This window comes from Lagopus leucura, unplaced genomic scaffold (genome assembly GCF_019238085.1).
Source record: "Lagopus leucura isolate 7727_CA_CO unplaced genomic scaffold, USGS_WTPT01 Super-Scaffold_100001, whole genome shotgun sequence".
In the NCBI taxonomy this organism is placed as follows: domain Eukaryota; kingdom Metazoa; phylum Chordata; class Aves; order Galliformes; family Phasianidae; genus Lagopus; species Lagopus leucura.
In genome coordinates this window covers 58,599,825-58,626,540 of record NW_024962262.1, presented here as the reverse complement: position 1 = coordinate 58,626,540, position 26,716 = coordinate 58,599,825, and the positions used below count along the sequence as shown (strand labels likewise).

At 37.9% G+C, this 26,716-nt stretch overlaps 1 protein-coding gene across 3 annotated transcripts in view; it reads left to right on the top strand.

Annotated features, from left to right (window-relative positions):
- CTPS2 (CTP synthase 2) overlaps positions 1–26,716 on the top strand; it is a 57,521-nt gene that overhangs the window by 29,396 nt on the left and 1,409 nt on the right. For 2 of the 3 annotated variants that reach the window (XM_042867675.1, XM_042867676.1), the window contains exons 14-19: positions 14,135–14,231; positions 15,354–15,409; positions 17,024–17,120; positions 20,374–20,518; positions 23,803–23,808; positions 25,575–25,685. In XM_042867675.1, coding sequence (XP_042723609.1) covers positions 14,135–14,231; positions 15,354–15,409; positions 17,024–17,120; positions 20,374–20,518; positions 23,803–23,808; positions 25,575–25,644 — 471 coding nt within the window. In that variant the 3' untranslated portion in view covers positions 25,645–25,685. The remainder of the gene's footprint in view (positions 1–14,134; positions 14,232–15,353; positions 15,410–17,023; positions 17,121–20,373; positions 20,519–23,802; positions 23,809–25,574; positions 25,686–26,716) is intronic. The other variant, XM_042867677.1, reaches the window with a different exon arrangement.

The window sequence follows — 26,716 nt, the reverse complement described above, 5'->3', positions numbered from 1 at the left end:
TACTTAGGGTAGGTTTCCTTTGCCTTTATAGGCTATCTTGGAGAGGTTTTCTGTCTTCAGTTTGTGTATCTTTTACTTGCAGATATACCCACACCCCCAGTAGCCTAAAAATGCTGCTTTGGGGTTATGTGTAGATACGTATACTATTTCTTCTAAGTGGAAAATGATAAATGTAGTTTTCCTTTTTTTTTTTTTTTTTTTTTTTTTATGTATGCAAAATAGGAAGGAATCACGTGCCCTTTGTGTGAATTGATAATTACCACTGCCAAAGTTTCCCAAATTTGGTGCTGTTTCCTAGCATAGGAGAAAAATGCTCTGGGATCGAATTTTGGTTGCCAAAATTAAAAATCAAAGCACCCCATGATAGGAATGAAAAAAGAAGGAGCTGTGCTAAATAGGAAAGATGAATCTAAGATTCTGAAAAATGAGCATAACTGAATATTGTATTCAGCAGGTTTTGCAGTGTTTAATTGATGATGGTCTGTGAGGCATATTTGAGTGATATTCTGCCCAGGCTGATGCTTCACAACCCATCACAGAATGAAATACTGCTGCTGTTTTTGCATAGTGTGATGAGTTGCTGCCTCTGGCTGTAGTTTCTAATCTACCTGATGTCTTCAGTTCTCTTTTTGGCGTTTAGCTGCAGGCCCACTTACTAGATCTTTTGCTTTCTGTGTCACTTACTGAGAAGGTTTACCAGCACTGCTGAACCAAGAGGTTTGTGGGTCGTTGGGAAATGGATTGATTGTTTGGAACTGTAGATGCATGGGTCTAAGATACATTTCAGGTAAGTTTTGTGGTTTCCTGGGAAGACTCCCTTTGGTGAACTTTGCTAAATGAATTGTCTATTCATTTGCATTAACAACCCACTTTCATGTGTTTGTTCTCACTTCCTAGAGTAGGACTGGGAGAGTCTTCTAGAAATCATCTAATTTGTTTTTTCCTTTCCTCTAATTGGGGTCACTGCTGCTTATGCTGGATATCTGGTTAACCTATTATTAAGTGACTTACATAATGGGGACTCCACAGCCTCCTTATCAGATCTGTTGTTTATTATTAGACAGTTTTGTTAATGTCCGAGTGCCTTGGTTATTCATGACGAGGTAACTAGGAAACCTCGTTTCTTTTTCTTTTCTTTCCATGAGCAGAGTGAAGGATGTCCTGTGTTCTTCTCCTTTCATCTTGTTTTCCACCTTTGGTGTACGATGAAACTTTAGTAGTGATGAATTACCAGGTGATCTGTTAATGTTCCCTTTCCCCCATCTGCTCATTTTTCTTGCCTATAGCTTTTGAATGTAGTAGCCTTAAAACACTTCTTCCCTTCTAGAAGCAGTGTCTGGAACCTGATGTGCCTGATAGGTGTTGTTGACATTCCTGTATTTGCAGGACTCTTGATTAAATTTCAAATGACTTGTCTTCCCTTGTACCGCAGGCACATTGCCAGTCTTAAGCATTTTACTACTGCATATTTATTAGAATAAAAGCATAATTTATATTTTGAGGGTTCACAACTTTAGGAATTCAGTACATCAGCCTTGTTAACTTGCTAGAGGTTCATTAAAGAGGACAACTGATTGCCAAATAGCATAACGAGTTTTACTGAAACATCTTCCCACGGCAGTGAGAAACTGATGTCTGGAAATTTAGGTGACCTGCTCAGAAGTTACACAAGAGTTACATGCTGTATTTGGGGTGAGTCCATGTTCTTCAGATCAGTTTGTTCACAAGTTACTGTAGTCTGTAGGGGCCTATCTGAATGACAGTGTCAGTTTTGGGACTTGTAGTTGGATCTCCTAAAGTTGTTTTGTCCTTCTCTCTCACTTAGACCACAATGACCTCCAATGACTTGTGTGACACATCTGAGCTCTCTATCAGAATTGACAAGGGAACTTAGTTTGACAGGCATGAGCAGTTCATTCTCTTTATCCAAGATTGCTTTGCAGGACACACTACTACTCCAATACAGGTAAAAAGTTTATCCATCTCAACCCAGCAATGGCAGAATGTTTCCAGTGGTAACAAATTGCGATCACTATGCCAGTATTAGAACAGAAGTCTGAATACATTACTGTTGCCTCAATCAGGTGATGTGCAGCTAGCAGGCAGCAGCATTTATCCATGCTGAAGAACAGTAAGTATTTGGTATCAAGTCTTGACTTACATTTTTGTAAGCTGACATTTAGGTCCAGAAACAGCATTTCAGATTTGGTTACACATTTTCCTGTGTTTTCTTGGGCATATGGGTCTATATTGTTCCTGTGATTCATGGCATAATTCAGTTCAGTTTGCCCTGGGCTTGAAAAGTCACACTAGCAAGTACTATATCCTTTTGGAACTGATGTTTTTACTGTAGGTTAGATACCAGACCATTAACAAAAAAAAAAAGAATTGAGCTGATCATGTGCTGTCAATCTGCTTTGGGACACACATTATGTGCTCCTGTGATGACCATATTTCACTTTTCATGATGGTGTCTGCAGACTCAGAATTCTCTCTCCACTGGCTATTGCTGTATATTGCCCTAGTAAACTGATGTATGGACATGATTGATGCAAGCAATTCCATCTTGCTGGAGTGTGAGAGAATACTAGTTGCAGAGATGGCTGAAGTTTAAGTACCACTGCTAGTGGTAGGAGTGGTGGAACTTATGGCATTGTGATCACAAGATCTTGAAGCATGTTTAATGATGGCGTAAGTGGGATGGTTACTCAGATGCTATTGTTTTTTTTTGTCCTTATCACATGTTTTTTGCCACCGTTGGTGGCTGTATGGCAGGTGAATCTTTCCAACTTGTCAATTGTAACATGTTGGACTATAAACTGGGTTTGTCTATCAGTAGATTTCCATGCCACTGACACTGCTGGAAGAGACAGCCTATGTTACAGAGGTGGGGCTGTCACCTGGGGGCAGCAACTATCTCAGTCATCCTGTTTAATCCTCTGCTGATGGGTTAACACCCTAACCCTCCGGTATTTTTCCAGCTTCCTTGGTCTATTTTGTAGTACTGTCACCACTGTTATTTGCATATGAACCCTGGCAAGTTTGAAGTCATTTGAGGTGTATCTGAGGCTTATGTTGCAGTCTGACTGCAGCATAGAAATGTCTGCTCAGGTGAGGTTGGCTATAACTGGGAGCGTATATTTGTGGATGTTGTGTATGTGAGAAGAGAGAGTGGGCACTATTGTGCTTAGTATTCAGTTATTTCTGCTTTTATACTGCTTGTGCATCATCTCTAGCTTCCAGGCATCAGTCATTAGATGAAAGCCCTCTGTTAAACTGGGTTACTTCCTGGAGTGGAGAAAGATGATGGAATAATTTAACAAGTTGGTCTCAGTTCCTTACTTGCTTTATGAGTAAGTCTTACACAAGACTCAAATAAGTTAGATTTCTTAGCAAATAAAGCAGCAGAGTAATATTTGTATGGAATCAATGGTAGTATAAACAATGCACATTTATCCATGCCTGTTGTGAAACATCAATCCCTCATGTTGCCATCTGAAGTTAAATAGAACTAAGTAGAGCTTCCTAAATGTTGCTAATGCCATGTGTTCTTGCCAACACAGTAGGAGAAGACAAAGGGCAGGCTGTGGGAGAGAGAAAAAAAAAAACAAAACAAATGCACTTAACAGGTTTTCTGAAAATAATTAAATAATATTGTGTGAGAAGTTCAGAGAGCTGCACTGCAGCCATTGTGGTGAACCTGACATCGCTCAGAGGTATGAAACTGTTAGAATTTGAAGACAGGTTGTAAAATCTTTTATGTGTCAGGAGTGATGCATTCCTTGCGTTAAAACCACCGTTGTTGTCAAGCTTTTAGTGGTGACGTGTAAAAGGGTTGTCTCATCTCACAAACCTGAACTATTGGTTATCCTTGTTATACTGTAACTATACTTCATACATGTTGAAGGTGCCTCCTTTAAACAGTGCTGGGTGCGGCTGCTTAAGAGATGAATGATTTAATATGATGCATTGTTTTTAGTCAGCTTTAAATTGGTGATGTGTTGTTCATTGTAGCTATATGTGTCAGCTTATCGTGTCATTTATACACATCTGGCAGACAAACAATGATATTGCTGAAGCTGCCTGTGATATAGATATTCCGTGCTATGTGAGACAGCTCTGAGGGAGAACATGCTTCAAGAAGAGGTTTTATCCTTCTGCCTTCTGAGCCTTGACACATGCAGCAGCGCTTTAAGATTGTAGTACTTAAGTATGCTGCAGCTGAAACTTACAGTTAATGTAATTGCTCACTTTTTTGTTCCTTCATGAAGTTTTTTTTTAATTCCTAAGAGTGCTCAAAAAATGTAGAAACCTTCATTTCAGCATGGCACATATGTATTTACTGAGGAGTAAAATATTGTTGAGTTTCAAGTAGACCAAGTATAAGAAAACAAATGCTGTACTAATGGCATTAGAAAGTTCTTTATCTCCCCCAACAATTTGGTCTTCTTTCAGTCACCTCTGGTCTTGGAGATGCTTGGGCTCTCTAGATGTCTCAGTCATGCCTCAGAGCCCTTCCTCTTTGAGAACATGAGGCTGATGAGGCAATGTGAAGATTGGGTTCAGTAGTTTTTTTTTCAAAGCATTGTTGTTCTCAATGATGTGAAAGGTGACAGGCTATTCAAAAGAAGCCTAGATGTGCACACTATTAAACAGCGTTGTCACATAATGTAGGAATTACTTGGAATTGAGATGTCTAAATCCCAAAGCCTGAAAATATTAGTAAGAAGCTGCTTTGTCCAACTTCAGTCTTGTCTAGAGATACATTCTGCTTTCATGCAAGTCCAGGATAACTGTCTTTGTATGTGATGATCCAGCACGATCCAAAGGGAAATCAGAAACTGCATGTCTAATCATTTCAATCCTGGAAAGACCTAATCAAAAATGTACACTTGCAGTTTATCTGAGGTGATTAATCTTTAATGAAAAGAGACCTGATGTTATATGAATTAGAGGACCTTTCTTTAAGAACAAGACAATAGCTGAAGATGGCATTTTCTATATTGATGTGATTGATTACTCTTCTCTTTGCATGTGGGAAAGATGGGAAATGTGTTCTGGCTTCTGTTTCTAAAACTATTTTGCATTTTGTTTTAAACATCAGGAGTTGGGAGAGTGAGAATTATGTACTTTTTGCCACATGTAGCAGTGTGTATTGTTGAATGGGAGGCCTGAGGGTACACTGGCTGGGGACAGTGGGCACTCAGAGCCATTAAAATACTCAATGCCCAGGATTTCAGACACTGAAGACTTCTATCAGAACTGTGCTATGAGCAGCCCTTGGACCACTGTGACCCTGCTGCAGCCATTCTGTCCTTGCTACTCAAGTAGAAGGGAGTTTCTGAGACAGTGCCACAATACTTGAGTAAAGGTGCATGTTAGAATCCTAGAATGATTTGGGTTGCAATGGACTTCAAAGCCCACCCAGCCCCAATCCCTGCTATGGGCAGGGCTGCCCACCACCAACTCACGCTGCCCAGGACTCCATCCAACCTGGCTGTGAGTGCCTCCAGGGATGAGGCACCACAGCTTCTACGTTCTAGGAAAGAAGCTCTTACTTTTCTCCAGGATCTGATGAGTTTGGGGAACATCAGCAACCATGAGAGGTGTTCTTAGGGAGACAGAAATGAAGGCTGTTCTTTAAGGCTTCCTTAGTAGGCACCTCTAAATCTCTTCAGTACTGTTGCTACAACAGCCAGATCAGCCTTGCTGCTCTAGTCACTCAGCAGTACAAAATGCAGAGACAAGTAAACAGGTATTGTATGTGGTTAGTGGTAAGAGCTTTAGAGCTCACTTTCAGAGAAAGAGCACTAATTGCTGCTTCTCAGACAGAAGTCTGTAAGTGTGAAATGCCACATACAGAGAGCGTATTGGTTTTATTTTGAGATGTTTGATGTTTTCTTTACGTATGTGAAATATAATAAAAATGTTGTAAAGCAATTGTTTTACCTGTGGCATACAAATCCCCTATTTGTTAGTGCTACAGTGAAGTGATTTGTAAATATTGTAGATACTTAGTGGTTTGCTTCCAAAGAGGCACTGTCAAAAAGCTCTTAAAATTGCTGTGGATAATTGTTTCAGTCATTCCTAATAGGGGAATTTGGAACAATGGAAGCACAAAAGACTGATAGAGAATCCTTTTTAAATTTATTTTGCCCTCTCCCTTTTGGTGAAGTCAAGTGTTATCCTGGGATGTGATTAAGAACTAAGATTAAGTCAAGGAAATATAGACAGGCTGATGAGAAAACTAGCTAGCCACTAAGAATATTGAGCAGTTGTCTAAATGTCTTATTTGTAATTACAGCCTATTGGCAGGAATATATTGCTACTTAATGAAAACTATAGTCAGAAGCCATAATGCTTATGTATCTGGCCTAATTTTGTGTTTCTAATTAGATAACATCAAATCAAGGTCAGATGATCATAACTTCAATAAATAATATCAGTAATAGTTTGGAAATTTTTAGTTTTTGTGAATTGTAAAAACAGGACTTCAAATAAACAGATTTGTATTCTGTTAAGTTGAAAGTAAAGTTCAACCACAGAGCCAGTTTAATTTAGATTGATGATGAGCCTTATCTTCAACACAGGCGTTTTTTCTCTCTCCAGTAGTAGAAGTACAGTGAAGTTCACCTCTTTCCTGAAACAAACTACAGCTTTAAGTAGCTGCTTCTTAAAATTAACTCCTTGGATTTGGAACCAAGAATGGAGAAGGTTTTATGAAGAAGTTTTAACTGCCTTTAGCTTGTGAAGGTGTGCACCAAGTGCCATGTGGGACTGTGCCTTAAGGTTATTACCAGTTTGGAACCAAGGATACCTGTGCATGCTATGAGGCCTTTGTATGTCAGAACTGGCAAAGCATCAAAAAAAAAAAAAAGGACAAATGTTGGTTTTCCTCTGAGATGTTACTAAAATGAATTTTTCCCACCATGTCTGCACCTTCACCTTTTCTTATCCATCACTTCCTCTGATAATAAGTCCTAAAATCAGCGTATGAAGAGTGTGGAGTTATGCATTTTATATATAAACACCTGCTGATTATTATATTGTGGCTAAAAGACAACGTTTTTATTTAGTTGTGGCTTCTCATTGGGATTATCATTTGGCCTGACTAATTACAGGGAGCCCATGTAGGGATCAGATTAATTTTCCATGAAGCTATTAACTCTGGTCTGAGGAGAAGGAAGCCAAACAGTTGTCCAGGAACCTGGCAAAAATGGCAAAACCTCACTATTGCTTAATCTGTAAACTGAAAAATAAGTTTTGATAAATTGCAGTAGACATGCTTTTTCTGCAGACAACATAGTTCAGCAACCATTGCTTTCTTGCACTGCTTGACTTTGTGAACATTTTTTTCCTTGTCTTAGGAAGGTATTCTAAACTTTCTCAACACAATGTATTTAAAGTAGAGATAACTAGATTCCTTGCAAGTTTTGCGTTCTTGTTTGTTACCACCACTTACAGGACAGTATGAATTCCCTAACACAAATGAATCGTTGCTGTTGAAATTCGGTAACATTGGCCCTGTCACATATTGAATGTATTTGTATTAGTACCTTCTTCTAACACATCTGCCTCTGTTTGACTGGAGCTTAAGTGACAGGATATTTAATCATCTCTTTGCTTTGGGTGACATTAAAGAGCCAGTGCAGCCTTGTTTCTAAAATGAAGGAGCAAGGTTTGGAGCAAGGTCACAGAAGTCCTGGTTTCTGTTTCTACTAGTTTTCTATTGGTTGTTTTCTCATATACCGAATAGAGGTGGTGAAACATGCTTGTTTCATACCTGTAAAGAAGAGATTTTATGCAACAGCTGAGGACTTCCATTATGTTCATAATAACATCACAGACATCCAGGAGTGAGAACTGGAATCAAACACCTGCCTCAGAGCGTAAGAAGAAAAAGTGAGGGAGTCGGATCAGTTGCCTAGTTATGTGGGAGGATGTATTTAATGAGATATGAGTTCTGTTTGTAACTGTGTCATTTTAATGAATAACGAATAAAGACTATCAGCTGATGTTTTTTTTTTTTAAATAAATACCTGCCCCCCACAGCACATTTTAAAAAAAGTGTCTGCTGACAGAGAGGTAGAAGGAAAATGAAAAGGTCACCCAGAAGTGAAAGCTTAATTCTATATTTGCCTCCCATCCTTGACTTTAATGCAAAGTAAGGTACTGAATAATTGAGAAGGAACTCTGCAGTTGTTTTTTTTTTTTTTTAGACTTGTTCTTTTTAACTTAAACTTTTTATATGCTATCTAACCTCATTTTGCCCTTTTAGACCCAGCCTAGTAGAAGTGTGGGAGGGAGGATAAAAATGATTTCTTGTATGGACACCACTTACTTTTGAGAAATTGTATGGGCTCTGTGATACTTTGTAGGAGAGTTCCTGCTGTGCTGGCTGTATGTTGTGTATGATGCTGTGCCAGCTGGTGACAGCCTAGAACTTTTGTGGTGTGGCAATATTGGCGTGCTTCTGCTGATTGCTCAGTGAACATCTGTGCGTAGCATTTGAGGGGGTTGTTGCATTATCTGCTGAAGTGATCTCTCTCCTGCCACCCACACTTTTCACAGAGGATGTCTGAATTATTTTGGGTGTGTTCACTTGATGTCATACTAATTAAATACCTACTTGATTTGCGTAGTATAGAGGTGATAGTACTCTATAGATGTTACTTTCTTTGGAACTAGTAGGTAAAATATTTCCTATAAGCTTGTACAAGCTTGTTAGTAAATAATGATCTTTAGACCTATTTGTCCTCACTTGCTTTTTTGGAATCGTAGAATTGCTCAGGTTGGAAAAGACCTTAAAGAGTCCAACCATGACCTAAGCATACTACCCTGTCTCTAACAACCCTCTGCTAAATCATGTCCCTGAGCGCCACATCCAAATGGTTTTTAAACACATCCAGGGATGGTGACTCAACCACCTCCGTAAGGAGCCTATTCCACTGCTTCACAACCCATTCTGTAAGGAAGTTTTTCCTGATATCCAACCTAAACTTACCCTGGCACAACTTGAGGCCATTTTACCTCATCCTGTCACCAGTGAAAAGAGACCAACTCTGATCTTGCTATAAGCAGCTTTCAGATATTGGAAGAGAGCAATAAGGTCTCTCCTCAGCCTCCTTTTCCCCTAGACTTTTTGCTAGGGTTTCTCCACGTGCATCCATATATCTACTTTTCTTTCTCTTTTTCTTCTTACTTTCTCTTATTTCCCTTTCTGGAGATGGATTTCATATTTTAAAAGTGTCTGCTATATCTGTGCATAAAAATGAATATGTGGACTTTCAATTACTTTGATTTAGTGATCCAGCAAACAAAAAGTGCACAAGTATATCTGTGCTGGCATGTTAACTCTAATCATGCAGAACTTGGTTCCATATACCTCTGTAGGTGCAAATAAGGAAAGCAAATTCCAAGAGATTCTTGTCATTTCAAGTTGAGGGCTAGAGAATTGATGTAAGGAATGCAGAACTACATTACAATTTGGACAATGAGGTTTATAAGGTTTTTGAAGGGAGTACAGATGGGGAAGACGGTATGGATGTTGCACGTTGTGGCTTGTGCTTTAAATAAAAGGAATTCAGATTGCAGGTCAGAAATAATCTGCTAGAATTAAGATTCTTCAACACAAGATGGTCTTTGGCCAGTTAAAGCTTATCTAGGTGGATAATCACCACCTAGATGAATCGGGAAATAATTAAGTGTAATGTAGAGCATGAGACTTGAAGCATCCTTGAAGTGGCTGGCACATTTAATTAGGGTAATTAATCTTTGCTATGAAATTGATATATCAGTCCTTTTGGTTTTCTGAAACTGAGTTGTGCACAGCTGTTGGATAGACAGTAATGACAAAGTACTCTTTGTGAGATAATCTAGCTCACAAAATTGTATTTGAAATTATCTCCTAGCTCTGTCATCTTTTTAAATTTTTTGTTAGACTGCTGTTTACAGTATTGGGAAACCCTAAAATTTAAAGTAAGTGCCTAAATTACATTTATATGATAAGCAGTACTTGCTTGTGTTCTATCAGTTCTCCAGCTGAGATGAGAAAGGTTATGATGTATTTGTCGTAAGGAGGGTAACGACTCATGGAAATAAACTGCAGTGCTGTTTCCTTCATGGGAAGTGGGAAAAGAAAATTCCTTTACTCATTGCAGGAGAGCTTTCCAGAGGTCTAGATATCTCTTCTATATAATTCCTCAGAGAGTGGTGAGGCATGGGCCCAGGCTACCCAGAAAAGCTGTGGGTGCTCTGTCCCTGGAGGTGCTCAAGGCCAGGTTTGATGGGGCTTGGGGCAGCCCTACCCATGCCAGTGAGTTGGACCTGTATGTGCTGGTGGTCTTGGAAGTCCTTTCAAGCCAAGCCATTGAATCATTTGATGAAAACAAAAGTAGAAGGGCTTGGAAGTTGTAGAAGAAGCATAACTGTAGTGTAAATGAGTTTAAGAACTACTTCAGCCTTAATTATCTCCTGTAGAAAGTTGTAGCTTAAATATAAAAGAGCTGAAAAGAAAACAGGCTTGCTCATCGGAACAAATTGCTTCAATTAAAGTTACAGTGATTGTCTTGAGTTGTTTTTCTTTTGTGTGCATGGTTCTGCAGAGTGGACTCAGCTGAGTGCTTAATAAGCTAATTAAATTTGTCACAGGATTTTGGCACTAGGGCTAGTGTAACATTGGCTTTCAGAACTGTCTGCAGTGGTTCTCTATAAATTGTCTATTTTTTGTTGCTGTTTGTTTAAAACTTAATAAGCACAGGGAAGTTTTTTCTGAATAAACATACTCTTTTATTAAAATAAGCAAAATAGAATGAAAAAATGCTTGCTTACCGTGGTGAGCAGGTAGCTTAGCATCATGCAGTCCTTCACTCACTCTCTCCCTGTCTCCCAATGGGATGGGGAAGAGATTAGCGAAAACAAAACAAAACCCAGGGTAGCCAAGGTAGAGATATTGTGACATTGCAGGACCTGAAACAAAACAGAGACAAAGCATTAATGTTCCTGAAGTGATTAGTAAAGTGATACAAGTTGTTGCATTTTCAGTGCCTTCGCTGCTGTATGTTGAGTGTCTCGGCTTTTCTCATTAACTTTTATATGTTTTCTAATGGCAACAAAACAACCCAAGTGGTAGATTTCTGAAAGAAAACTGTATTTCATGGATAGTTAAAGTTGCTGTTCATCAACTGTGTGGTTTAAGACCCTTGGACTGTTTTACACTTACAATGTGGTGTGTTGTGTCAGTGATTCATTATTTGTTTGATGTTGACTGTCAGGGGTGTAATATGTGATCCCTGCAAAATCCCTGTAGTATTAACAGTTTTGAGAGACTTGGGTTGAAAAACAAAAACAAGACTGATTTATGTCTTCTCTTGTATTGCATCCTCCCTACTGATGCTTTTGTGGTTCCTCTCCTCCTTTGCCATTCTTTACTCTTCAAAGAGCTAATGCATGGGTAAGATTTATTTTATGGAGGAAAGCACAATCTCTTTGAAGAATCTAGTCAGCTGTTCACAGTAACAGCCACTTGATGATTTGTCTTTTATCTGTTCAAATAAATTCTGTAAAATAGAGCAAAGTTTTCCGTAATATGAATTGGTTTTCTGATTCTTATTACTGCCTTGGTTAGTAGAGCAGCAGTAGTGCTTTTCCTTTGAAAGCTGCTTGCACAGATGTTATTGCAAACTCATGTAATGTATAAATGTTGAGAGTTGTGTGCTGGTAGCTGCTGAAGTTGAGCAGTGCCATGGAGCGTATCAGGAAGGAAGATCTTGTTTCAAATACTAATCCAGTATTTTCAGAAGATACAGACAAATTGGGAGAAATGCTGAAGACTTCTAGTGGAATTTTTGTTGGGCTTGTAGCCCTGTGTTAGATTCTGATCCAAATTTTGGCAAAAGACATCAGCAGAGCAGATAAAGCTGTGCTTTTGTAGCCTGGCATTATGCTATTTGATAATGGCTGATTTTGAATTTTCCTGAAAAACACATTTAAGCACAGTAATTTAGTGAAATCTCCTGTGACCTGGATAGGCAGATCCACTTCATTTGGAGCCAGTGTTTTAACTGCTAAGTTCGAATTGCACAATGTCTTTTGAGTTGTATCCTTCTCCCTCACTGTATCCCCATCCTTTCTTCTATTCATTGTGTTACTCTCATAATGTTTTCATAGAAGATCTTAGCTCAGCAAATAATAAATAGCAAGGAAATTGTGAAATCTAAATTGTTATGAGAAAACCAGGGGAAAACCTAGTAATAATTTTCTTGACAACTTTAAATATTCATTAAACAGACATTGAAGTGGAACCTTTGTGATTGGAACAGAAGCACATACTTGAAACATTTTTAGCTGCTTGTGACCATTTCACATCCATTTGACAAGAGTCTAGAGTGCAACTTTAAAATTCTGGGCAAGTGGTGGTGGGGGGAAAATCACCTCCTGGAAAACTTGTATGTGATTTTGGAGGGCAGTGTTTGACATATACACAGGTTGTTGTAAATGTTCTAACATTATTTCTAAGTAAATGAAAGGAAACCAGATAGTTTCACCGTTTCTGAAGTAACGTGGGTTTACTGCATTGTTTTTGTGTGTTTTTTGAGCTGGTGTTGTTTTGTGTGTGTATGTATATATATATATATACTTCTAAGCCGAGCACATTGCACAGTCCTCATCTTCATGTTTTTGGGAGGCAATTAGAGGATTTGTAATATCCTAGGGGTTTGATCACAACTTCTGCTCATGACATTTTATAATGAGTATGTAGTTTATAAATAACATTTTGAAGGTATAAGGTTATGCAGAGATAATTGCACAGCTGAAATGCATTGGCACAAGGCCAAAGGCTAAGCACTTTCCACCATCTCTTCTAAATTGAATAACTTCAGTTTATGAAGTGTATCATCAGAAAACATTTTCATTACTCCCAGAGGGCAAATTAAGGTTAATAAAAATCCAATTCCAGATTTACCCGTATGTGTGAATATTTGTATTTTTAGAACCTCGCCTTGTCAATTGTTTCTCACGAAGTGTACGTAGAGAATACAGGGATGTGGGTGGTTGTTTCAGTTCATGTGTTCGTACTATTCAGAATGATTTTACCTCTCTGAGACACAATTTCTCTAAGCACAATTATGAGACTCGTCAAGATTTTTCAAACTGAGAAAAACTAAACTACGCTACTTCTGTTAAACTGTTGTTTCTCACAGCCACTGAATTCCACCATGTTAGTTAACCCACAGGCAGCCATTTGATCCATCTGTTTCAGTCTGCAATAACAGGCTTTGTACATTCTCTTCTCTAAATGTTAAATAGTATGTTCTACATGTATGGCAGCCCAGTATTCTGTATACTCTTAGGCAGTCTGAGAAACAGAATGATCCAGAGTCACAGGATGGCTGAGGCTGGCACACACCTCTGTGTCCATCAGCCTCTGCCCCAGCAGGACACCCAGAACAGCAGGGTGCCAGGCCCATGGCCAAGCGCCTCTTGGAGATCTCCAAGGAAGGAAACTCCACAGCCTCTGAACAGCCTCTGTGATGCTCTGTTACCTGCACAAGCACAGAAGTGCTGCCTGGCGTTCAGAGGGAACAAGTTTGTTCTGGTTGCCTCTAGTGTTGTTACTGCATACTCTGGAAAAACAAAACCAGCAAAAAACAAATCAAACCAAGTCTTTGGTAACGGTGATTTAGGAGGGAAGTTTTGTTAATCTTCTCCCTCTGTTAAGTTACTTATGTCTGTCATCTGAGACAACACGTGTGCTGGGGTCACCAGTTCTAGTTCTCTGCTTTTACAGGTTTATATAGCCTTGCCGTGAGTGCTGTCTTCTCTTTGCTGCCCTGTACCCTCTTCCCCTCAAAAAAAGGAGCTCCACTGTCTTAACAAGACAGCTTTCTCTGCTGCTTGGTATAAGAAAGAAAATTGAATATAAAGAATAGTATAAGGAAGAGTACAATAAAGGGCCTAGTAAACAGAGAGAATGAAGTGTTAGGAAAACTGAAGGCAAATAGTAATTGGAAAAGCATGGCAGGAAACTGAGTGATGTTAATACTTATAAATCTACGAAGCCTGTTATGTGATTGTTGTGCTGTTCTTTTTCTTTGCTGGACATTAACAGTGTTTAAACAATTTTTCTCTAAAGGTCATCGACATGCCAGAACACAATCCTGGAGATATGGGTGGAACAATGAGACTAGGGAAGAGGAGGACCGTTTTCAAAACACAAAATTCTATTTTAAGTAAGTTACGCTTGTGTTCTTTCACTTGCCTTTTGTATAGGGTGTTAAAGGATTTTATTAAAGAATTACAACCTGAAGCAAGCAGCTTCCTTGATGTTATTCACTCTGATCATGTTTCCGTGAAATGAGAAAATCTGAAGTCTCATTGAAAAGCTGAATTAGAACCCAGTGCTTTACACTGCTTGAAATAATCAATAATGTTTAGATCTGTTATTAGCCCATTTGGGACTCTTATTATACAGCATTAATACAGGTGATACTAAAACCATGTAAAATAGAATTTCTTGTTTCTAAATAAATATATTTTCTGTATTGCCGTGCCCTAATTAGTATTTAGTGATATTGAACCTATAGGAACTGTCCTTCTGAGTTTTTAGAAGTTATATCTATTTCAGCAGGAGATCACACTGCAGTATGCATGTCCATTTAATGAAAAAATCTGATTTTAATCTTTAGTATTTGCAGTATTATCACTCTTCAGAATCTTAGAGATAATTTTTGGCAGCTCTGTTCTTGTACCAACACCTTAAATGAGGCAGTACTACTAATGATGCTAAGATAAAGCAGAGTTTGGGCTGTCGCTGTGAGAGAAGTAATTAAATTCTGGTTTACTGCATACCTTGAACTTGTTTCTTGTTAGTTTGTGATGTAGAAGATTCAAGAGAGCTGCAAGAGTCATTTGCTAAAAAGATCAGAAGCCAGAGAGAAAAGCAATGTTCTGTTTGTCAGTAGGAGCATGCCATTTGCCGAGTATAATCCGTTAAGATGGAATGCTAGCAAAAGGCTGTGGAACTTCATTGCACATTTTGCATATGATTGTTATAAAACTAGCAGGGATTTCATGTTACTTTTTCACTCAAATGTCTGTTTTCATTATTATTTAGACATTTACAATTTAAACTCTGAAGCTTATAAGCTATTTCTAGTTGAGGAATACTCAGTATGAATCCTGAATAAACTTAAGTAGAAACTAAAATGATTCCAAAAAAAACCAGAAAGCTGGAGTGAGATAAAGTGTCCTGTTACAAAGTTTTCCACATGAAAAACTTCTGAGTTTTAAATTATTAGCTATAATTAGTTGAAGCAATGCATTAGTATTAGTTTTTCTTGTTGTATTTTCAGGGAAACTTTATGGTGATGAAATGTTTGTGGAGGAACGACACAGGCATCGATATGAGGTAAGCACTGCTAATGGACTTTGTGCTCAAAACTTAAAGCTTAAACAAACTATTTCACTCGGTAGACATGACTCTTATTAAAGCCAGTGGGAGATTTCTTACATAACCGTAGAACAAGACTTACTAATGTTTAGTCATTTATATTGTGAGGAACATTCATGCTTTGGTTCACCTACATAGGTGCTTGGTGCTGAGCTAACTTTGAAATTAGATCAGACTTCTCAAGGTTTTGTCCTGTCCTTGCTGAGAAATTCTGAGAGAGAGATTGCTCTATATCTTTAGATTATCTATATATCTATATCTTTGGAAAATTTGCTTAACAATTGATTGCGAGCTATGTTTCCTTTATATCTACCAGAAATTCCGTGTTTGTTTGCGTCTTTAATGTCTCACTCTTCTGCTTTGCACCTCCAAGCAAAGTCTGGCTACATCTCCTTTATACCATCCCGTTAGATAGCTGAAATCAACAACTACCTCCACACTTCACCTTCTCTTTTCCAGGTTGAACAAACCTAGCTCCTTCAGTCTCTTCTGCATTATATGTTCTTCAGTCCCCTAAATGTCCCAGTGGACATCCTATAGATTTCACAGTATTTTGTTAATACGTCTTTCTTGTGCTGAGGGGCCTGAAACTGGACACGGTATTGCAGAGGTGTTATTACAAGTTTTAAAGAAAGGGGAATAGTGTAGTAACAAGATTGTTTCTTAGACTATTTTTTAACCACTACCTGACTTGACTTACTATGAGATATCTGAAAGGTGTAGGTTTATAATCTTTAAGTGTATTGCTCCTGGGCTGACTGGGTTTAGATTATGCTCAGAAAGTCCACATTCTGCTATAATCTAAACATAGGCAGACTTCAGGCATCTATAACTTAGATGCTAATCCAGATCACTTGCATCCTAGCAATTATCCCAATTCTACTGGCCTCTGGTATAGGTCCTCTTCAGCGAGAACATCTGAGGAAAGGCATCTCTATATATTCAAAATGCTATTGTCTAGGGAAACTGACAGTAGTTGGGAATGCTGTGTTAGTTCAGAAATGGTTCAGAAGGCATTTGAAAGTATCTCTAAAGGGGCCTAAACTGTGAGATGTATGCATGGTAAAATCTGGTTCAAACAACGCTAAGTTTCCTTTAAGCTGGGAAAAGAGTGCAATGGTGGTAAGGGTGTTCAGTTTGAATATTAATGAAGTAAGTAGAACATTACCAAGGAGATGAAACATTTCATTCTAGAGCTCCTGTCTGGGTGATTTTTGACAGCTTATGCCATAGACAGTTGAACTGAACAGCCTTCCACTTGCTATAGTTGGCCATTTCAAAAATGAGGAATACATGCTCTTTAGGATCAGGAGGATAGTGAGCAAAAGGGACCCTGTCTTTAATCTTTTGTTTGTATTTATTGTTAAGTTTTTAAGTTACTGACTCATCTCATGTTAATGTAAGCATGCCTATTTTTTGAAAGCTACTACCCGAGTCTCAACAAAGAAAGCAAAAATTCTCAGCTCTTTTTCCAAATATTTTTGTTCTTGCATACATAATAAAAGCATTACAGTTATATCAAAAAGTTGCATCAAAAAATAAATAAAACTACAACTGTTTTCAATATTTCAGGTGAACCCAGAATTAACTCACTGCTTTGAAGAGAAAGGTTTGAAATTTGTTGGCCATGATACAGAAGGAAACAGAATGGAAATGATTGAACTGGAGAGTAAGTGTCTCACTTGTCTGTAGTACTTTCTGTATCTGTTAAAACTACATAAACTGTAGGTAAGTAAATGGCAAGTAGGTCAGTACTTACCTGTTGAAACAGCCAGGATCATGTTAGGAGTTACTGTTGAGTCCACTTGTGTATAACAATAAATTAAGATTCAGTGGCTTTCAAGAGCCACTGTCTTATATTTCTCCTCAGGGATTCTGCATGAATTAGGTTATCAGAGAGATACATACAGTTTCTGCAAAATATTGTAATTCTAGCTCAGTGCTACATGGAATCACAGAATGTTTTGGGAAGTTGTCTATTCCAACCCTCTGTTCAGAACAGCTACCTTCGATCAGGTTGGTGAGAGCCATATCCAGTCAAATTTTTCGTTGTCTCCAAATATGCAACTGGTTGGACTTCTTCTTGCCACTGTTCTTTGAACCCAGCAGTCTAGCCATTTTTAGGACATTTTGTAGTTTACCCATTCCTTCCATAGCTTCCAATTTGGTTGCTAGGAAACCATGTTAAAAGTCTTGCTAAAGTCAGGGTAAAGGAAAGCTACAGCTCTTCTCTCATTCAGAGACTGATTATTTTTAATTCCTTTCCTCTCCTTTGTGTCTGAAAATGGATTGGAGTAGCTTTTATTTTGTAATCTTGCCATTTGCCAAGTTGAAGTTGACTGTACTGTTCCTTAGGTTAATGATTCTTGAAGATGAGATTGATGACTGTCTTTTTCTGGCCATCAGGGACCTCCCCTGATCATGTTGGCCTTTTAAAGGTGAAAAACAGCTTTGTGATTACATTGGCCTTAAGTACCCTCAGATATTCTCAGTCATGTTTCAATAACTGGTTTATTTTATCTGAGTTGTATACATGCAGTATAACCAAGCTAAGAAACATCTCTGTATAAATCCCCATCTTTGCAGAGACCTTCTAAACTTGACTAAGTGAAGTAGTCAGTAGCCTGACTTAATTTTCAAGTTGACCCTGCTTTGAGTAGGAGATAGGACTAGAAACTGAAGTACCTTCCAAACTCAATGTGTGTCTCCTTCAGTTACCCCCATTTAGAATCAGAAAAAAAAATGGAGTATGAAAATCATACAGAAAGCAAACTCCTGTCTTTCACGGAAGTAATTCATATAAATAAAAAGGCTTAGTTCTGTGAAAATCTGATAGGATTGGACTACTACACCAAGTATGGCTAGATGCTTTTTTGAAAAGATCTCTCAAAATGATAAGAAAGTATGCTGCTTTTTTTTTATTGTTAAATGTTTACATAGTTCTGCTCATAGAGACAGCCTCTTAGCTTTTGCTTGAATCTTTGAGTAATTCCTCACTGTTAAGACACCATTGGCTAGGCGAGTATCAGACTCCTGAACATGAGGGCTACTTTACAAGCTTTTTTTTAAGTGACCTCAAATGCTGTTGATTTAGATAAGCTTGCACAGAAACTTATCATAAAACTACACTATCATTCTATAGAGTGCTATTTCTGAAAAGATGTTTCTGAGAATTCTTTTTATACTCCATAGTATGCTGAAGAACATTCTTGTCATTTTGAACCAGGGTTTGAGTATAGACATCTATTTGAAATATCAAGCAACTGTACATAGAGAGTAAACTCAGAGCAAAAAGTACATATGAATTCATTAACTGTTAACTGTCATGGCAGATTAATTTTCTTATGCAAGCTGAGACTGTTTGGGAGACTATTTTATCTGTCCTGCATAAAACAACTTTTATAAAGAGCATAATTAAATAAATCAGGCAGGATTTTTTAAATTACATGTTACTGTAAAAAGAATGAAAGCAGCAGTAAAACCTGGAATTATTTCACAACGGGCTGCAAGGAGGCTGATTACTAAAGTCATCATAGAGAGGAGGGTGGGTTGAAGCGGAAGAACAGAAATAACAGCATACTAGATAGCTTAGGCAAAGCTTTTAGGAAAACATCTCCGCAGGAAATATTTGATGCTTTGTCTTATTTTGTTGCTTTAAAGAATTAAACTTCATAGCAGAGAGAGAGAAATTTTAGGATAAATTTAGGATCTCAGATTCTTTTTATGGCATAGCAACAGAACAAAGAGCAGTATACTTGCTTATATTGTTTATCTTCAGAGAATAAAAACCCCTACTTTCTTGTTATCACTTATTCTATATGGCAGAGAAATTCCTTGAATGTTTGGGATTGTTTTGGAAATTGGCCAATCAGAAGAGATCTGTACTTACTTTCATCTTGTGTCCTGCTAGTAGAAATGGTTAACATTAGGCTCCTTTAAACTGATATTTAGAGATGGAACAGGTGCACGGCATGAAAGAGCACAAAAATATTGTTCCATCCTTATCCTTCCAAGAAAGATAGGGGTGCAGAAGCAGTATTCATGAGTTGCTTTGACTGGAGAAGCAGCTAAAGACTGAAGAGAAGACTACTGATTAGTGTAATAAATGACACTAAATGCTGATGATATTCTCATCCTTCATCACAGAACATACAGTGGGAAAGCAGTGCACTATAGGAAATGGATGCAATTTGTCTGTAAATAAGATGGCTTCTGAATTAGGAAGAGGTTTCTAAGCAAAAGGAGAGACTATCCTAACACCTTTCCTGTGGGAGCAAAAAATCCTAGGGGTTGTTACGAGGACTTTTGGCCTTTGTATGTGAGACTACATGATGCAGCTTTATTCAATAGCAGGAAACAGTGTTACTGATTCAGCAGTTCCCTTCCAGGCCAAATTGTTTGAAACTTGTTTTCCCCAAATTTGGTGTAAATAGCTTCCGTGTTCGTCTCTTAGTATGTAAATAGTTGCTGTATTGTAGTGCCTAGTCTTTTACAAACTTTTTCATTTTCCACTTAGATGCATGTAGGTGCACGTTCTGAATATGCATGCATAAATATAAATTTTGGATACCAGAACAGTAGGAAAAAAGCTTGGGAAATGGTTAAATTATGGTTGCCTACATAGCATTGTTTTCTCCTGTACATGTCTGTAGATATTTATAATCCAGCTTTTAATTACATTGTTGGGCACGTTAAGGTTGAATCGGGATGATTTTTCATTGATTTGCTTTACTAACCTTTTGCCACCATTGTCAGTTGCTTTCCATGAAAAAAAAAAAGTTGAAGTTATCATCCTTAAGTTTACACATGCTGATCTGATTTCTTGACTCTTATGTGGTATCTTCAAGAATTTTTATTCCAACAGTTGTTCTAGTATTCTCTTCTTGGATCTTTTAATTTTCTCTATGACATCTGTCTTGTAGATCACCCATATTTTGTGGGAGTTCAATTCCACCCAGAGTTTTCCTCAAGACCTATGAAACCTTCACCTCCATACCTTGGGCTGTTGCTTGCAGCAACTGGAACACTTAACGCATACTTGCAGCGTGGATGTAAATTGTCTCCAAGGTAATCTTTCTTATTTATTTGCCTGCAGTTTCAACCATGTTATTGGAGGGAGGAGTATTCTGTCCATCAGCTCAGAAGACCAGGAAAGAAAAATGATTTCTTCATATATTGATATATTTATTCCTGTGTATGCTCAGCATAAACTCTGGTGTAAATGTGTCTGCAAACAGCTTATTCCTTCCCTTCTTCATGTACAGAGGTTCTGAGGGTTTGATCCCTGTTACAACCAGAAGGAAGTAAAAAACCTTTAGTAAAGCAAAGTGAAGTTAATTTTGGTTTCTGGCCTACTCTGTTAATTTACAATGAAATGAAATTCTTACCCAGTTATGTTTTTCATTGTTGCAGAAATAAAACAGAAAGGTATGCCCAGAGAAAGTGAGCACTGGAAAAGGAAAGCACTTTAAGGCTAAAATAGAAGCATTTGCATAGGAAGAACTTTCAGGAGGGAATTTCGTTGCTCATTACAGCGCAACCACTCTCTGCCTGCTGAGTGGAAAGGATTTCTAATTTAAACCATTAGACCTCAGAATAGTAATGATGTCATTGAACATTAAACCTAAGACATGTCATAACAAGACTTTTAATCAAATTTGAGGAGATGATTTTCTGCGCACCTCACCCTATACTGACTACGTGAGTTGTAGTTATGCTGTTGACTGCCACAAACAAACAAAAAAGTATCCACCAAAAAAGCTCACACAGAACATCACAGACAGTTTTGAACTAGTCACTCCAAGTCATTTTGTGCAGTCAGAGAGTATGCTCTGTTAAGAAGTCAATTAGCTTATCCTAATAGTTGAGTGCTTTAGAGGTGTTATACCCTAGAAGTACTTGTTTCCATTGGCTGGTAAGAAGCTGGTGATATCAAGCTTAGATGAAGATGTCTTGATGCTGTGTGAATGGAATCCTGTGCATGAGACTCAGCTGACAGTGGGAACTTTTATCCAACCAGATACGTTCTGGCCTCTTGGTTGTAGATTTCGTTATTTTGTGTCCTAATGAAAACCTTATCCCAGGCCCCATTATGTGAGTGCAGAAGTCTGGCATGTTGGAAGTGAGGAGACTTTGGTATATGATGAAGGGATTCTTTAATTGAATTGTGTTTTATGGAAGCATAGAATCAAATGCTGATGGTGGATAGTACTGTTCTATAGAGACAAAAGCTTGAAAATACGTATTGAGGAATAGAGGTGACTGCAATTGTAACTATTGCACAAAGTTTTAATAGCTGTAATTTTAATCATTCAGATTTTTTTGTGTGTGAGGTAAATAATAATAATTGATAGATTTGTTTTTACTAGGTTCTAGAAAGCTTATAACAATTATTTCTTTCAAACATCCACAGCCTATACTAAATGTAATTACATTTATCTTTGATTTGCATTGATGAAGAAATGCACTTAGCTTAGCTCCTGCCTTTACTTGGGATAGCATTGCTGTAACAGATGTTTACATTGCTAACACTCCTGGAAAAGGATTTTTTAGTCAATTATATATTTAAAAAAAAAAAGATGAAAAATGCTCCTCTGAAACTGTGTTAACTGCTTAGTTTTCAAAGGAGTTTGAAAGATTTTCCAAGTGAAACAAATAAAACTTACCAGGAGCACCCATTTTTACGGTTCCCCGTGTTTTGTGACAAAAACATGGAAAGCAGGCAGTTTGGAGCTTATGAGCAGATTGTTGAGAAATACAGATTTAAAGTTACTCATGAGTGTTTGTTCTCGTAGTTTTGCAGCTGAGATTGGTTGCTGAGGTGAAGCGTTGTAGCACTCCATAGATAGCTCTTGTGCCCTTAAAAACTTTTAGCTGCCTCTCATATCATACTGAATCTTTTATCTTGTCTCCTTCCATGCATTAGACTGCATAGTAAATGTGATGAAACTTCTGTCAGTAGAACAAAAACCTCTGCTATGGGTGTGGATTTGGTAATAATGGCAAACATGCAAAGAGCTGATTTTATTGCTATGTTGTGAAAAGATGGGGATCTGAGGAAAAGCACTGAAACAAAGCAGAAAACCATAATGTAATTTCTCAGCAGAGAATGTTTGCTAACTCCAGTCTGATTGTATGTGTACTGCAACTCCTCTTGCAATTCACTGCAAAGCAAAATACAAGCTAGGGTACTGTATTTCCATTAACTATGTCTAGATTAGAAAGGGGTTGAAGTGACCACAATTCTTCATCTCTACGCACTCAGTGGACTGTCTTAGAAGACTGAAATGATTGACTAGATGTAGTGATGCTGTGCATACTCAGTGTTTTGTTCTGATTTTCTCTTGGTCTGAAGTATAAATATAAGGCCCTGTGAGGCCAGGCTTATTTATTTTTCTCCTCACCACTTTCATAGCCAGCTCATTTAGGTAAGGTTTATACATCACACATAATAGTAGTAGATTTTTGTGTTTAATATCTGTGTAGCAACTCAGTGTAATCTGGAAAGAAGCACATGTTTCTTCTTGAGAGGTAGTGATTGGAGTTTTTCTTCAGATTATTTATCAGCTGAATATGGTTTATATCACAGTAAATCTTTTGAACTTGATATATCATTATTGGTTTGAAGATATAGTTCACAGGCCTGGATATGCCAAGATTCACATGTGCCTGTTTGCAGCTCATCTCTTGAGGTGGTTCAGGTTTTATGGGAGCCTAAATTGTTCTTGTTAACACAATGCCACAACTATCTGTGGATGCTTAGATAAATGATTCAAACAGCAAAAACTGAGAATGACAGTTATTGAGTCTGTAACCCAAGGGCTGACCATTACCTCAGTATTTGCGTTATCTTTCTTGCCACTGTAGTCTGCCTGTGAGAAATAAAACTGACTTACACCCAGCAGGGCTCTAAATTAGGAGAGAGTTTGGGGTGCTACTGCAGAATAGTCAAGAACACAGTGACCAGAGCCCTTCATTGGGTTGTGGAATCAAATGTTATACTGTACCATCTTTCTCCTGGGGATGAACTTGGGCTCTTCTCCATTCACCTTCCTGGTGCTGAAGCATTTTTTACCTAGATTTCCAGGGGCCTTGTAAAGATGTTTGGAGCTCTGGCATGTGTTTTTGTTATGCCAGTAGGCAGCAGAGCCAACAAAAGAAAAACATAATGGAGCTCTTCTCTGAAGGTTTTGGGTTTAATCCAAAGTTATCATGAAACTGCATGCCTCTGCAATCAGCAATTTTACTCTGTGTTCTGTAGACAATTTTTGCTATTTTGCTTTGATGTGAAAATATAATAATGTTTAATAATACTGAATTTTTATTCCATGTGTTTCCATGGGTACTTTCAGAAAGAAGTAAGTACGGTGTCAGTGATGTTGTGTTTGTGTGTGTGCATCTGGCATGCTTGATCATACTGTTAACAGCACTTTCCTCACTTGAACTGTGTAATTGTTTGCCAGCTGGTGGAGTGATCAAATCAAGCATTTGTAGTTAGTCTGATATGACACACTCTTTACAAGAGTTGCATCAACAATGTGAATGTCTTGCAAAGAAAGGGCAGAATGCTGTAGGTAAAGTCTTAATACTTGTTTAAGTAGTTGGAATACCGACCTTGTCTTTTATGAAAGTTGCTACAGTGATTTGCTGTAACTGTGGGGGTCTTTCCAAGCAGTCAGAGGTAGAAATTCAATGAGATGGCAGTTGGTTCCATTTCTCTTGTTGCACTCTGTTAAAATGGCTGACATTATCTTTGATTGTGTTTTTGCAAAATGGAGAGAGTGGACTTAGGGCTAGAAAGCAGTACTCATCATGTACCAGTATGAATGAGTGCAGTTCCTTTACCACTCCTCATTAGAGTTTACATTAAAGATCTCTAACTATGGCATTACATAGTTCCCCTTGAAACACTGCAGTTACTGAAGATCAACTGAAAAGCTGTGTCTCGGTAGGTCATAGGCTGCTTATGTGCTTGATGGCCCAGTGGGAGATCCCGACCTGAGCTAGGGGGTTACATGACTGAAGTCCTGTTGGCTGAGAGAGAAAATTGCATGATAAGAGCACGATGTGGCAAGGCAGTTGTGCAGTGGTTGGAGTGGATGTGCTACCCAGTGCTGGTACTGGTGCTCCCACACAAATGAGGTTAGAGATCTCCACGTGTATTCTGTTAACCATATGCTACTCTCTGCAGTATCAGAGAACTGGCCAGCACTATTACTGTACTCATTAGTTCCCTGGGCTTCCTTTGCTGAATTCTAATCTTGGGAAAGTCATGTATGTGGAAAGCAAACTGTAGAGGTGAAGCATGGTGTGGGGGGAAGCTAAGTCTGGAGTATTTTGTGGAGAGGTGCATTTTGTGCAGAGTTAAGATAAATGTTGAGACTTGATAGGTATCACTGAATAGATTCTACAAGATCCTGTCCAGCTGGCTACGAATGTGGTTTGTGGGCGCTTCTTTCTTTCAGTCATTGTGGTGATTCCTGTCCTTCACTGTTTCCTTCTTCTAGCCACTTATAAAATGATCACTTGCATGGCAGCTTGTTCTGTTTAAAAAAAAAAAAAAAAAAGGTAAAAAAAAAAAAAAAAAAAAAATCTACTTCTCTCAAGATACAGCAAAAGGGGATAAAATGAAAGGAGAAAGTGTCAGAATGATCCTCGGTGAAAATGCAAGAGTGAAAATCATACTTTAAATAGAAGATTTCTGAGTAAATAGTATTAACTTTTCTCTTGGTTAAAATATAATTTTCTTTATCCTAAAGGAGAAATTTCTGTTAGTCTAACACTGAATACCTGTTGTTCTCCATGCTGTTGATCACAATCGCATGTGTGTGACACCACAGCAAACTGTAGAATGAACACACAGTATCCAAGCAGGGGAAAGAAAAAAATTGAATATCCTGTTTGTATGGTGAAATATTGTTCCTCATCAGTTTCTAGACTTCAAACTTAAGCCCATTCCTGTAGAGGAATACATTCTAAAATACCAGAATTAGTTTAAAATAGTTTTCTGGAAATGGGAAACATTTGAGGAAAGTGTGTGTCATGTACATCATCTGTGTGGGAGGGCTTGAAATCAAACTTGTATCACTGTTCATGTTTTGTAACTATGTATTGCTTTTAACAGCGAAAGCTACAGTGACCTCAGTGATGACAGCTCTCCAGAGAAAGAGTTTCCTAAATCAGAAACAAGCTAAAATGGTTGTATGAGAACACAAAAATGGATGATGCTATTGAGGTAAAATGAATTGTTTTGATACTGCTTTATGACGTTTACTTATTCCTTACTTACAACAGGAGACAAAGTTACCTTGATTCTCCCTTTTGTTTCAAATCCCGTCAGAAAACAAATAAGAAATTGTTTCTCTGTTTCAATGTTTTCTTCCTTGCCTGCAGCACTTAATTGTTCTCTTCTGCTTAACTCTGCAATTGCATTATTAAAGTCTGCTAAGTGTTTTGAGTACAGCTTATAGGTAAGATGCTGTACATAATCGAGTTGTGAGTTGTGTTAGTGTTTGATAATACAATGAAAGTACACTCAGAAGTTCTTTTTTTTTTTTTTTGTTACTTCAGTTTGCAGGTATGGACCATTTTGAGTACACTGTGTTAACATGACTTTTTATTTTGTCTTAACATTCATCTGTAATTTTGTTTGTTGCCTTGTTATGTAACAAAACATATCCCAAGATAAATAGTTGGATTTAATCTGTGTAGTGATAGATACACGAAAGTTTTATGAACTTGTAGTATTGTTTGCTGCACTGATGTTTATTGTAGGTCTGGTTGTTTCTTTCACTTGCAAAGATGGTAGCCATAAACTCCTTTTCAATTTGGAGATCAGATTTTCTGTGAGCCACCTGACCAACACAGAATCTGGGTGTAAATCTTAATTTTCTTGATACATTAATCTGAGTTGTGGCTGGTGTGGTACTCTCATCCATGTACACTAACATTTTTTCAGTATTTCAGAGCACTTCTGTAAGCAGAATACAACTTTGCCTCCTGTGATTTTTATTCCACTCGTGGTTTAGTTACTAAGCAGCTGTGCTTAATTACTAAACAAGTGATTAAGGCTGCATATGAATGATGCATTTCCATGAACGATAAAAAACTGGTGTGAGGTGCTAGAAATTGCATCTTATGTTATGACAGGAGAACAGAATGCTTAGTGATTCCATGATCTGATCCATACAGATATCATACTGACATGTGTCTTAGAATGACCAAAAAATAAGTGTGCATAATGTTCCTTTTCACTCTTGCCCACAT